The sequence below is a fragment of the Elephantulus edwardii genome, unplaced genomic scaffold (assembly GCF_000299155.1).
Source record: "Elephantulus edwardii isolate Elephantulus edwardi_28Jun2011 unplaced genomic scaffold, EleEdw1.0 scaffold00226, whole genome shotgun sequence".
NCBI classification, from domain to species: domain Eukaryota; kingdom Metazoa; phylum Chordata; class Mammalia; order Macroscelidea; family Macroscelididae; genus Elephantulus; species Elephantulus edwardii.
Window position 1 is genome coordinate 1,998,862 of NW_006399976.1, and position 11,963 is coordinate 2,010,824.

The 11,963-nt window shown below is 52.8% G+C and overlaps 1 protein-coding gene across 3 annotated transcripts in view; it reads right to left on the reverse strand.

Annotated features, from left to right (window-relative positions):
* Positions 1 to 11,416, reverse strand: part of AP1M1 (adaptor-related protein complex 1, mu 1 subunit) — a 33,374-nt gene extending 21,958 nt beyond the window's left edge. The window contains exons 1-6 of one of the 3 annotated variants that reach the window (XM_006898283.1): positions 11,348 to 11,398; positions 6,224 to 6,380; positions 4,814 to 4,881; positions 3,368 to 3,498; positions 2,031 to 2,178; positions 677 to 712 (exon numbers count right to left, since the gene is read on the reverse strand). In XM_006898283.1, coding sequence (XP_006898345.1) covers positions 677 to 712; positions 2,031 to 2,178; positions 3,368 to 3,498; positions 4,814 to 4,881; positions 6,224 to 6,380; positions 11,348 to 11,389 — 582 coding nt within the window. In that variant the 5' untranslated portion in view covers positions 11,390 to 11,398. Of the gene's footprint in view, positions 1 to 676; positions 713 to 2,030; positions 2,179 to 3,367; positions 3,499 to 4,813; positions 4,882 to 6,223; positions 6,381 to 11,347 lie in introns of all 3 variants that reach the window. The other 2 variants (XM_006898281.1, XM_006898282.1) reach the window with 2 other exon arrangements.
* Positions 11,417 to 11,963: the final 547 nt, after the last annotated feature.

The window sequence follows — 11,963 nt, forward strand, 5'->3', positions numbered from 1 at the left end:
GACAATGGTGCGATTCAATGGAGAACTAATAATAGTCTTTTTAATGAGGGACTAGAACAACTGGGCAACCATATGGGAAAAAATAATGAACTTGGAAAAAACCTCACACTCTAGTTTGGATCTAATGTGACACCTAAAACTTTTAGGAGAGTATTTATATGTTACAACAGGGCTTAGGACATAAAAAGCACAAACCAGAAAATATTGATACTTGGATTTTATAAAAATTCACAACTTGCTTTGTACATGTTACAACTAAGACAATAAAACGATAAGCTACAAGCCAGGGAGCAAATATTTGCAAATCACTTCTCTGACAAAGGACTTATATCATAAGTAAATAAAGAACTTCCGATATTCAACAGTAAGAAAATCAAGCACCCACTTCATAAGTACTCAACAGACACGGAGAAACACTTCCCCAAAGAGGATGTAAGGAGGGTGAACAAACACGTAAAAAGATGCTAAACACTATTAGCTCTTAGGGCAATGCAGATTAACACTCTGAGAAGACATCACTACACACCTATGAGAACGGCAAAAATGAAAATACGGACACCAAATGCTGACAGGACGCGGGCCCCAACCCTCATACACCACAGGTGGGCGTGTAAAAGGGTGCAGCCACTCTCAAAAAGGGCTTGGCGGTTTCTTATAAAGTTAAACATACACTTACCGTGTGACCCAGCAATCCCACTCCTGGGTATTTACCCTAGAGAAATGAAAACTTATGTCCACACAAAAACCTGGACACAATATGTTTATAGCAACTTTATTCATAATTGCAAAAAACCCCACCCCAAAATCCCCCACCCAAAAAAAACCCAGTCACCAAAACCCCTAGAAAGACCCCAAGTGTCCTTCAATGAGTGAATGGATTAACAGACTGTCATGCATCCACACCACAAATACAAAACAAACAAACAAATGTAAAAAGAAACAAGCTTCTGATATACACAACAACTTGGAGATACGGCACAGGTGTTACGCTGAGTGAAAGCCAGGCTCAGAAGGTTACATGCTGTGATTCCATCTACGCGACAGTCTCAAGAAGACAAAACTGGAGTGGCAGGTGGGCTATTGCCAGGGCTTAGGGATAAGGCTGGTGGAGGGGGTGACCACAAGGGGACAGCACGAAGGAGTTTTCTGGGGTGATGGAGCTGTTCTTATCCAGATTATGGGGGTGAGTACACAAACCTATAAATACGCTAAAGTTCACAGAATGAAAATAGGATTAAAAGAAAAGGCAAACACATATAAAACAGCAACAGACCAAAAAAACCACCCCCAAACCAACTAAAACAAAACACCAAGTTGTAGACCCACATTGTTATGGTCTATCTTTATAGAGAAAGAGCAGTTTGAGTTTATTTATCTACAGAAAGAGGTCTGAAAGGATGACATTAAATGCTTAAAGACAGCTGGACGCTCCAATTACAGGAGCCCTGAACTTTTTTGTAAGCGAGACTTTTTTTTAAAAAAATAATAATTAGATATAATTCTAACTCAGAAGAAAAGCTGTTGTTTGCCACTGAACCAGATCTGACTTCTGGTGACCCCATGTGTTACAGAATAAAACTGAGCTCCACTGGGTCTTCCTGGGAGCAGTCTTAACAGAAGTAGGCCACCTGACTGACCTTCCTTCCCTGGCACTGCTGGGTGGGTTCAAATCGCCAACCTTTACGTTAGTGATGTGCCACGGAATCAGAACCTGCTCACAGGTGACCCGTCAGTGGGCGTTCAGAGACTGTAAACTGCTTGGGAGGAGACTGCCCATCTTTCTCCCAGGGAGCAGTGGATTTGAACCATTTGCCTTTGGGTTGGCAGCACAATTCCTTATCATGCAGCCACCAGAGCGCCCTTTAAGTTAGTGGCCAAGTGCCAACTGTTCACCACCCAGGGACTCACGCTAGTAAAGACAAAGCAGCCATGCTCAACAAGCAGCTGAACTAGCATTTCTCAGGGCTTTGCCAGTTTTAAGTCTGGTCATTTTCTATTATAAAGAAGACAAGAGTTCTTAAAAAGCCTACCAAGAGGTTGACTGATTCGATGACATCCAAAAACACCTCATTCTTCCGGTACTTAATGCCCTCAGATCGCCAGGACACTGCGTTGGTGACAGTGGCAGGGGGTCGCGGGGCCCCAGTCTCCAGCTTGTGACCTTCCTGAGTGATGTACCTTTGGAGTAATCGCAGAGTTACAGCACTGTCACCACACCACCACCCTGACCCTGGGCAATGACAGAGGGGAGGGCAGGAGATGGGTGGGGCATCCTGACTGACCGGCAAACAGCGCCCAATGCCACCATGCCACCAGCCACCAGAAGGCAAGGCCTGTTTAGCCTGGGATGGCTTGCAAAGGATTCTTTTGTTTAGAACAGTGAGTTTATGTTCATTGTTGCGGGCTTTTTGGAAATGGACATCAAGAATGACAGTATAAGGGGAGCTCCGGTGGCCTAGTGGCAAGGAGTTGCAACTACAATCCCAGAGGCACACAGTTCGAATCTACCAGATGCTCTGCCGGGGAAGGAGGGACAATCTCTTCCTGTATCAGTCAGATATGATTTGACGGTACACTCACACTAAAATAATAAAATAAAATTAAAAAAAAAAAAAAAGAATGACAGCATAGCATGAAACACATTAATACGACTGGGTTGTAACTGTGGGAGTTTTGCTGACATATAATTTGGTGTGTATAGTTTTCATGCCTTTTTAAAAAATACCTTACTACTTACACCAAACATATTTTAGTAACAAGTAACCCTCCACATCACTTTGGGGGACCCAAAGAGCCAGTGTTGGACTGCAAACAAAAATGGGGCTGAGCGCTCCCCTGCCTGGTGTATGGCAGGCCTGACGCCAGGGGAGTGTGGCCTGGTCCTTCCAGTCCACTCAGCTGTTTAAGGGAATGGTCACATGTGAGGTCAGTGATTCCCTCCCTCAGCTTCCCATAAAATGAGGAGATAGCCCTCAGACTGCAAGGCTGAACTGAGCAGAGGAAAACAGCTTAGCAGAGTCAGTTGACAATAACTACTGTTGTCTGAAGGGCAGGATTGCCAAGGAAGGCACTTATCACAACTTCACTTGTGACAGTCATAAAAAAGCTGCTCAGAGCAGGAAATGAATCAGAGCCGGTCATGGAAGCTGCTTGTTACATGGGAGACCCACAACGCATGACAGCCTCTCTGTAAAGCCAGGGCTTGGCAGGAAGACAGGGGTGCAACCATGGGAAAAAATGTTTGCTTCTACCGTTTCCACACCTGACGACATGAATGCTCTAACACTGATGGGGTGCGCTGGGGACTGGTGAATGACCCGCTGACTCCTGCTCCCCAGGGCTGTGCCTGACAGGATCCCCGACTCACTCCTGAAGGATCTTGCTGTCCGTGGTCTGCGGGTAGCCAAAGTCCATAAGCTCGTCCAGCAGCTCGTAGATGATGACGAAGTTGTCGCGGATGCTCTCCTCCTCCAGCTCCTTAAAGTATTCTGAGAACACCTGGGCAGGGTGTTGAGGGCAAGCAGAGCAAGTGGGGGTGCACGAGGGGAGAGGAATAAACAAATGAATGCACGCACAAACTCCCCCTCCCTCAAACCCCAAAGCTCACAAGCTGATTCTGCCCATTTCCAGGTTAACGATATAGGCTTAGAGGGACCAGGGCAGGACAGGAGCCTGGGAGGTGCAAAGGTACCTCAGTTGCTCCCTCATAAACACTGTCTCTCCGTCAGGTCCCTTCCAAGTCTCTTTAATTCTGACTTTCCTTCCACCCTTTGGCCTGCACTGCGGATGACACAGGTGGAGGCAAGAGCTACTGGGAACAGGACAGGAGGTTCTTCTGACTCTCCCAGCACCCCGAATACTGACCACAGAGTGGAGGGGGATGGGACCCTTCTACTGCCTGCTCCCCACCTTCAGCCTCTAGGACCACTATCACTGACAGTTTTACAACAGAACAGTCACCACACATCCCAGTGCCACAGCCACACACAGGCCTTCCCTAGCAGGCTCACTGCACCTGTCTCCCTGTCCCAAAGTCTCTGCTCCCAATATTCCTGAGGAAGGCTGTAGTGGACACTACCCAGAGGTGAGAGAGCCATCCAGCTCCCATCACTTCTCTGCTGGACCCACAGCAGACACTCACTGACTTCCCTGTTGCCTTCTGGTTCTTTCTCTACTCAACAGTCAGAAAAACTAATTTTAATCAATTCAGGACACATCAGCTTCCTACCTAAAGTCTACAACAGCTTCTTGTCAAAACTGGGATAAATCCTGAGGTCTTACTTGACATTCCTCGCCCTTCGGGCTAACCCTTTTCCACCTGGCTGACCTCTGCCCTGAGCACCACCCTTACTACCTGTTCTGGGCCTATTGGTCTCCCTGATGGCCCAAGTTCACCACATGCACCCTTGCCTCAGGGCCTTTGCACATGCTACCACCTCCCTCTCTGCCATCTCATCCTTCTGGGTGACTCTCCAGGCTGAGTCCCAGGCCTCTGTCTTTAAATCTCCATGAAAATGCCAGGCCAGCGTAATCCTTCTTCTTGCTCTTCCACCTTCCTGACCTCTAACAGTCAGTTGGAGACTCACAGGGTTGGGGGTCATGTTCGATGCCTCCAGAGGCACCAAAAGCTATTCCTAAGCCAGAGCCTGTGCACAAGAGCCGCCAGATCACGTCCCACACTTGCCTGGGATCCCTTTCTCCTGCTTACTTGTGTCTCCCACCAGGGCAGGGGAGCAAATGGCTGCAGCCATGTAAAGGGAGGTCCCAATCTGCAGAACAGAAAGCCACCCCCTGTACCCCATGCCAGACTCACCTGCACCACCTTATAGAGGAAGGAGAAGACCAGAGACACACACGCATTCTTCTTGGAGGTGGCGACCACTGCATGGTGAGTTAAGGAGCTCCTGGACGCCAACACCAGTTCTCAGACATCGGGGAGGAGCTCTGAGTCCCCCTGTGCCCTCCCACCACATCCCCTCAAGCCAGGCCTGCCACTGAATTTGCAGCTAAATCATGACAACCCCAGGCCCAGCCCTGTACCTTCCTTCTGATCAATTATGGATCAGCTCATTGTGATCCATGGGGTTTCCATGGCTGAGTTTTGGAAGTTGATCACCAAGTCTGTCTTCCTTGCTTGTCTTAGTCTGGAAGCTTCATGGAAAAATGCTCAATATCATAGCATCACCTAAGATCACTGGGAGACAGTGGGGGCTGTGATGTATGAGGTGCACTGGCTGGATTGATATCCAGGCTTTCCATTCAAAAGGCAGGAAATCCACTCTGAACCACACTGTGTCCCAATGCAAGGCTATGGGGCCCTGAGTTCACATCAAACCTACCTGGTTAAGAGGGGGTGCTTAGCTGACAGGGCCACCAAGGACTTAACTGGCAGTTCAGGGGAGGATGCTAAGAGGAAGAATTGAGCACAGACATCCAAGGGTAGGGAGATGGGGCAGAGGGAACTGTGGAGGCACAGTTCAGGGGTGGCAGCAGGGCTACCCTAGCACTGTGTTCCTGCTGCACCCAGTTTCTGCTGTAACATTCCTGGCCCAGCCCTGATCAATCCTGCTATCTAGCTCTGCTCTAGTCCCACCTCACTCCCTGCCTGCTTCAGTGAGTATCCTGCAGCTGCCAGGACAGGAATGAGTCAAGTCAGAGGGGCAGCGCTCAGGACATGACACCAGCTCAGGGCTTGACAAGGAGAGTCCCTGGGCACAGCAGACACATAGGCTTGCTGGGAACCCTCCTCTCCAACAACACAACCAGCCGGCAGGTGGGAGGGAAAGGAAGCCACCCACACAAGGCACACCCGCCAAGGGCGCCAGAAGGAGCCTTCGCATGGGCTCCCCAGCACCCACGTGAGGATGTGGGGCCCGACTGAGAACGGGTCTACCCAGTTTTGCCGAGTTCTGACAACTGCCGCCCACACATATGCTGGACTGCTGCTGTCGGGCCAGGGCAGCTTCGGGGAATGGTGTGACCACTGTCATGCTCCTCACAGCACTGAGGACAAGGAGGGATAAGCAAAGAGGCACAGTCAAGTCCTAAGCACAGAGAACCCTGGTTTACAGGCTCCAATCCTGCTGCCACCAAGGGCCCTTTGAGAACGGCTAGTCTAGGACGCCAGCCCTCCCCGCAGCCCTGGACAGAGCCGTGGCTCACAGCTCCCACTTGTACAGACCTGCAGCCTTACACACACGTGCACCCTCCACCAAAAGGCTACAGTACAGGTTGTTATGCTTGATCCACATGAAGCGGACGCCGCCATGGGCCAGGATGGGCGACAGCATGCCCTCCTCCTCCTTCTCCATCAGGATGGGCATGAAGTGCTCCACCTCCGACATATCCACATCGCCGCGGTAGTTCCTGCAGATAAGCACCTGGGAGCGGGGAAGAGAGTGTGGTGGTTTCTCTCTGTCCTTCAACCAGGTGCCTGGGGCAGACCCACCAGGAGACCCCATCAAGGCCCTGTCCACGGGGGAGAAGAGAGTGCTGTAAGGAAAGTGTGCCAGAGGGCACTCCAGAAAGTGAGGGGGACAACCAGAACAGCCTGGGGACCCCAGAGGGTTCTCCCCATGGTCCCCTCCTGCTCGTGTCAGAGCCCCCAGGGAAGTGGCTGGAGGTCTGCATGAGGCCCAGGGAAGCCCCGTTTCTGGCTCTTTCACAGCTTACGGATGAGGGTGTTGAGTACCGGGGGCCTCGTCCACTGCAGACAGGGCGCACAACAGGGCAATCACGTGAGAAAACAAGTCTGATAGTTTCTCTAAAGTTACACATTGACCACCATGTGACCCAGCCAGTCCCCTGCAGGGCGTTCACCCTCAGAGCAGTTTACTCTCAATAGACACACTGGAGCCAATGCAAAAGACACCTGAAGAGAAAAACAGTCTATCTATCCATCCACACTACCGCAGGGGACAGAGGGGGACCCATGACAATGTGAGTGAGGCTCAGATCCTGACGCTGAAGAGGAGAGCATGTCCTCAAGTCCTAGAACACAAGAAACAGCTGTGCTGGGCGAGGAGGCAGCAGGGAAACACGGCCTCACTCACCCACTGTACACTTCGGACACCTGCAGTTTATTACGTGGAAAGCAGAGCTTGGAAAGGAATGGAAAGGGCCTGAAAGCGCAGCAGGGAGACGTGTGCCGGGTGTACTTGGAGCTGCTGTGGCTGCAGGCTCAGCAAGGCCTGCGGTGCTGCCATTGAGGTGACCCACTCAGACTGCTCCGGACCCGCGGTGCATGATGAAACGACTGTCCTTAATCACACAGGACCATGACGAGAACACCCGTGAACAGCACCCTCCCCCGTGGTCTGACAGATACCCCTGACACACACATAAAAACACACATTCTCAGCCTGTGGTTCAGGGACCTGGGGATGGCCTAGGCAATGGGATCCACATACCCTCACCCTCTGCTCACTGCCCTCATGAGGGGGAGGCCACTGTTCTCACACATCATGCCGCTATGCCCTGGGGTACCCGTGGACATCTCAGTGTCCCTCTTCTAGGGCAGGAGCAGAGCTAGGACCAGTGGAGGCTCGAGGCCTGCCCTCCACACCAAGGCCCAAGGGAGAGACTGGGAATGGCCTCAAGTAGGATCGCAGGTCCTAGCAGGCTATGAACAGGACAAACCAGGAGGGACAGTTCCCCTCAGCCACTCCTCTCTCTACAAAGAGTGAGAGAGACTGTCTAAATCCATGTCAGGCTCGTCTCCCCCTGCTGCCCCTGCTGCCCACGCAGCCTCCGTCCTACACCAAGGACATATCATGAGCCTTGTGTCCACATCTGAAGGGCCCGAAGCAGCTTAACCCCTCCCCTGCTAACCCTGTTCACTCCACTGTAGCCCTGCTTGCCTCCAAACACACCACGCCTGCCCAGGGCTTTGTGCATACAGTCCTCACCCTGCTCTCCTCACACTGCAGCCTCAGCCCAGCTCGCCCTGCCGGAGGATAAGGGCAGCCCCCTCTACCCCACTGGCTTCATGCCTCCTCAGTGTCCACAAAGCGACCACCCTGCAGGCTTGCTGCACGACCACCTCCATCTGGCTGCTCACAGCTGCACGTACATCTAGAGTCCAGCCAGGGGAGGGGCCAAGAGCCCTGTGGGATCAGCACCGGGTGAGGAGGTAAAGGAGGTAGAATAATGATCTGGTGAAGTGACTGGCTGGATAGGTGGGGGTTTCTGAAGTGTGCACAGTGCAGAGAAGATCTAGGGGTGATGGGGTGTTAAGAGGTTTGTTGTTTTTAAAATAATGTTGAGTATGTAGTGGCCATGGGTCCCTGAGCAGTTCAGATGGGTACAAATTTGAGTGTCGCTGACATAACTAGACCTTGAATGGTGTGAACAGTTTGCACTGGCCTAGTCTATGAGGAGGGAACTCTGGTGACCTCGTGATAAGAAGCTGCACTGCCAACCCAAAGGCATGTGGTTCAAATCCACCAGCTGCGCTGCAGGTAAAAGATGGACAATCTCCTCCCTTGTGATTTACAGCTTCTGAAAACTTGTTGGAGGGTCAGCTATGAGTTGGTTATGACTCAAAAGGAGAGAGAGAGACTTAGCAGTTTGAATCCACCCAGTTGTACCATGGAAGAAAGGCCTGGTTATCTGCTTGGGTAATGATCGCAGCCAAAAAAAACCCCATAAGGGGTAATTCTACTCTGGAAATAAGAGGTACCCATGAGTTGGAATGGACTTGAGAGCAGCTGGGGTTTTCTCTCCTCTGGCACATCTGGGAGAGGAGTGGTACAGAGAGCTGGTCCAAGGCCTGAGTCCAAGGGGCCCCAGTATCCAATGGGAAACAGATGGGGAGGGCACACCATGAGAGAGACAGGAGGACAAATAATTGAAGGTGGCACCACAGCACGTACTAGAGGAGGCAGTTAGCAAGTCAGGAGCCCCAAGAGGCCGCAGGAAGGGTTGGGGGTTGAGGCTCTGATTGTCAGAGACCTGCAGTCAGGAATTGCTTCAGATACATTCATTTGTGTTGGCCAAACGCTGTCTGCTCAGGAGACAAGCCTGGAAGCATGCAATCCACAGGGAAGGGAAGACTAAAGGCCAGCACAGCGCTGAGATGGGAGAAGCTTCCCAAAAGGCAAGACTGGGGATGCCTCACTTGGCCACAAAGTCTCCATAGCTCCCCCTTCCTGAGTCCCTCTGTCCCCCTTCTCTGGGGAACAATCTCTCCACCGTGGGGGACTCTGTGTGCTCTCGCTGTACATCTCAGCAGCCACAGCCTCTCTGTGCTGCCTCCACATGTGGTCATTACCTGGGTTCCCAAACCCCAGTGGCTGTCCCTCACCCCGAGTGCCCACTGGAGCTCCTCCCTACTAATCGGACCACTGCCTGGTTACCTGCCCAATCCAGACCTGACATCCTTCTCCTCCAGGAAGTCTTTCATAACCACTTCCCTTCCTGCAACAACAATGAAATTGCAAAACCCCTCAGGCCTAGCCTTGCCCTGTGGCTACTTGGAACTGACCACCCAGTACTGCCTCCACTGACATGTGTGGCTCCCTGCTGGACCACAAGGCTGTGGGATGGCCATCAGGATCAACATTCTGAGCACACTGCTCAGCGAGTCCCCACAACATGACTGAAAAAGCCTCACCTGTGCCATGAGGAAAGCAAGGCCCCAGGGGAGTCACCTGCCAAGGCCTCACCTTGTGCTGTGCTATAGGATGGATGCTGGCTCACCTGGACCCCATGGCCACAGGGACCTCGTGACTAGCAGTTCTAAATGCTCACACACTTGGTGAAACAACGAGTGAGCCAGACTCAGGGGCCAGGGAGAAAGCAGAGCAGGGGTGCAAGGCATGGTGTGCACTGCTTCTCCTACCCCTGGGGTACCCATCTTCCCCACCTTGACAAGGCTGGGAGGAAAACGCAGCATGGGCCCCACAAGTGCTGATTCTGGGTGGCATCCGCAGGGCAGCCCTGGGATGTCCACTCCCCAAAACGGTGTGTTTTCTGCTCTGACTCCTCTACCTTTACCTCCCAGGCCCCAGGACCTGACACTCACGTGCCTCTCAGTAATCATTATCAGGTTCACTGATCTCCAAGATCAATGTCAAACAAGTCAGGTTCTATTTTTGTCATTCCCATATACAAGAAGCCAGAGGCCATTGCCTTGCCTCCTCCCCAAAACCCCGTGTGCTTGGAGGAGGCCAGAAGGCACTGAACAAAGGCTTCCACAAACCTTCCTTTAAGCATTTTTCTTAGACATCCTCACATACACAAGGTTGCTGGGTAGCTCAAGCACTTTGTGCTTGGGTGTTAATCTACAGGTTGGCATTTCAAACCCACTAGGTAGCATGGTGGAAAGCCTGATGACCTGCTTGTGAGAGGCAGTACTCTGCACATAGTGGGATCTCCTGGTCTATAACTTGGAATTGACAAACTAACAAGTAACACTTCAGAGATCCTGGAGAGTACACATGATACGCAGCTGGTTGTTAACGAAAAGGCTGGTGATTCGAGTTCACCTAGAGTCCCTTGGAAGAAAGGCCTGAAAAAGCTCTTGGAGCACACACATGGGGTCACCATGCATACAGTGGGGACTCAGTGACAGCACTGTTGGGACACAGCACCAGCGTCACAAAAAGCACCTGAACCAACGGTGATTCTGGGTTAGACTTCTAGATCCCTCGACCTGTGCGAACTTGGACAGTAGGGTCTTGAGGCCTGTGTGCCTCACTTTCCCCCCTGTGCACAGTGGGCTTCTACAGCCCACCTGCCCTAACCCTTGTACAGAACTTCCGCTGAGCAATGCTAACGGGGGGGCTGGGATGAACAAAGCGCCCAGGGAAGCGTGGCAGCTGCGAGGGCGGATGGAGCCCCAGGGCACGCTGTCACCGCCACGCCATCTGAGGCCAAGGTTCGCCAGGCCTCCCAGGTTTTCCGTGGAAGTCCAGAGTTAGCGCACTGCAAGGGTGGGTCCTGGAGCCCTCTTGTTACCTAGCAACAAGGCGGGGCTCTGGGGCTCTAAGGGGCCCCTCGCTTTCTCAGCCATAGGAGGGGTCCACTGGAACGGCCCTGGGACCTCCCCCCGTCTCATGTCCAGTGGTCTCGTCTGTAGGGAGGAGCGCTGCTGGCAGTTCAAATCCACCAGGGGGATTCTGCGGAAGAAAGATGGGCACTCTCCATTCTCGTGCGATCTACAGCCCGAGACATCCGCTGAAGGGTCAGTTAGGAGCCGGCTCCGACTAAGCCGCAAAGACAGTGAGAGTGAATGAAGTCTCACACCAGAGTGGGGCCCAAAGGCCAGTTACCTAGCAACGCGGGTAGGTTCGGGCGAGGCCCCGCCGGTTGCCTGGCAACAAGGAGGGTGGGGAACCCCGAGTACCTTGCCCTTCAAATCCAGCACGTAGACGGCGCTAGCGGACATGGCGGCAGCTGGAGGCGTCCGCGGCGGCCTCGGCTACGAACAGGGCTGGGTGTGGAGCAAGGGCGAACGCACCCTGCGACAGTCCGCCTGCACTTCCGTTCCGGCAGCCCCGCACGGACCGTTATGTCCGGTCTGGGAGGAGCTGCCGGCAGGACGCAGGCGCGAGGAAGACCCCACGCAGGCGCAGAAGCCCCGGGTGTCTCCCCTGCCCTGCCCCGCCCCGCCCCGCCCCCGCCTGCAGGATGCCGGAATCCAGGTGTGAGCCTGCTTTCGCCCTCCGCCTCCATGATCCCCCGGGGCCCTCGCCACGTTTGGTGAGAGATACCAAAGGTGGACCCCACCTGCGGGCCTAGGCCTTTTGGAGCTGCAGTTTAGTTGCGGGGGAGGGTCGGGGCAGGTCTAGGAAGCTCAGAGGGAAGGGCGAGGTGGCCTTGCCACTGCCACTTCAGCCTGTCACCTGTCACCTGTTGGTGTCAAAGTCAGTGAACAGGCGTGAGTACCTGTATTGCCTGGATTATCCCCGTAAAAACCATACTGAACAAAAGAAGTTTGTTTTCCTTTATTGTAGAAACAT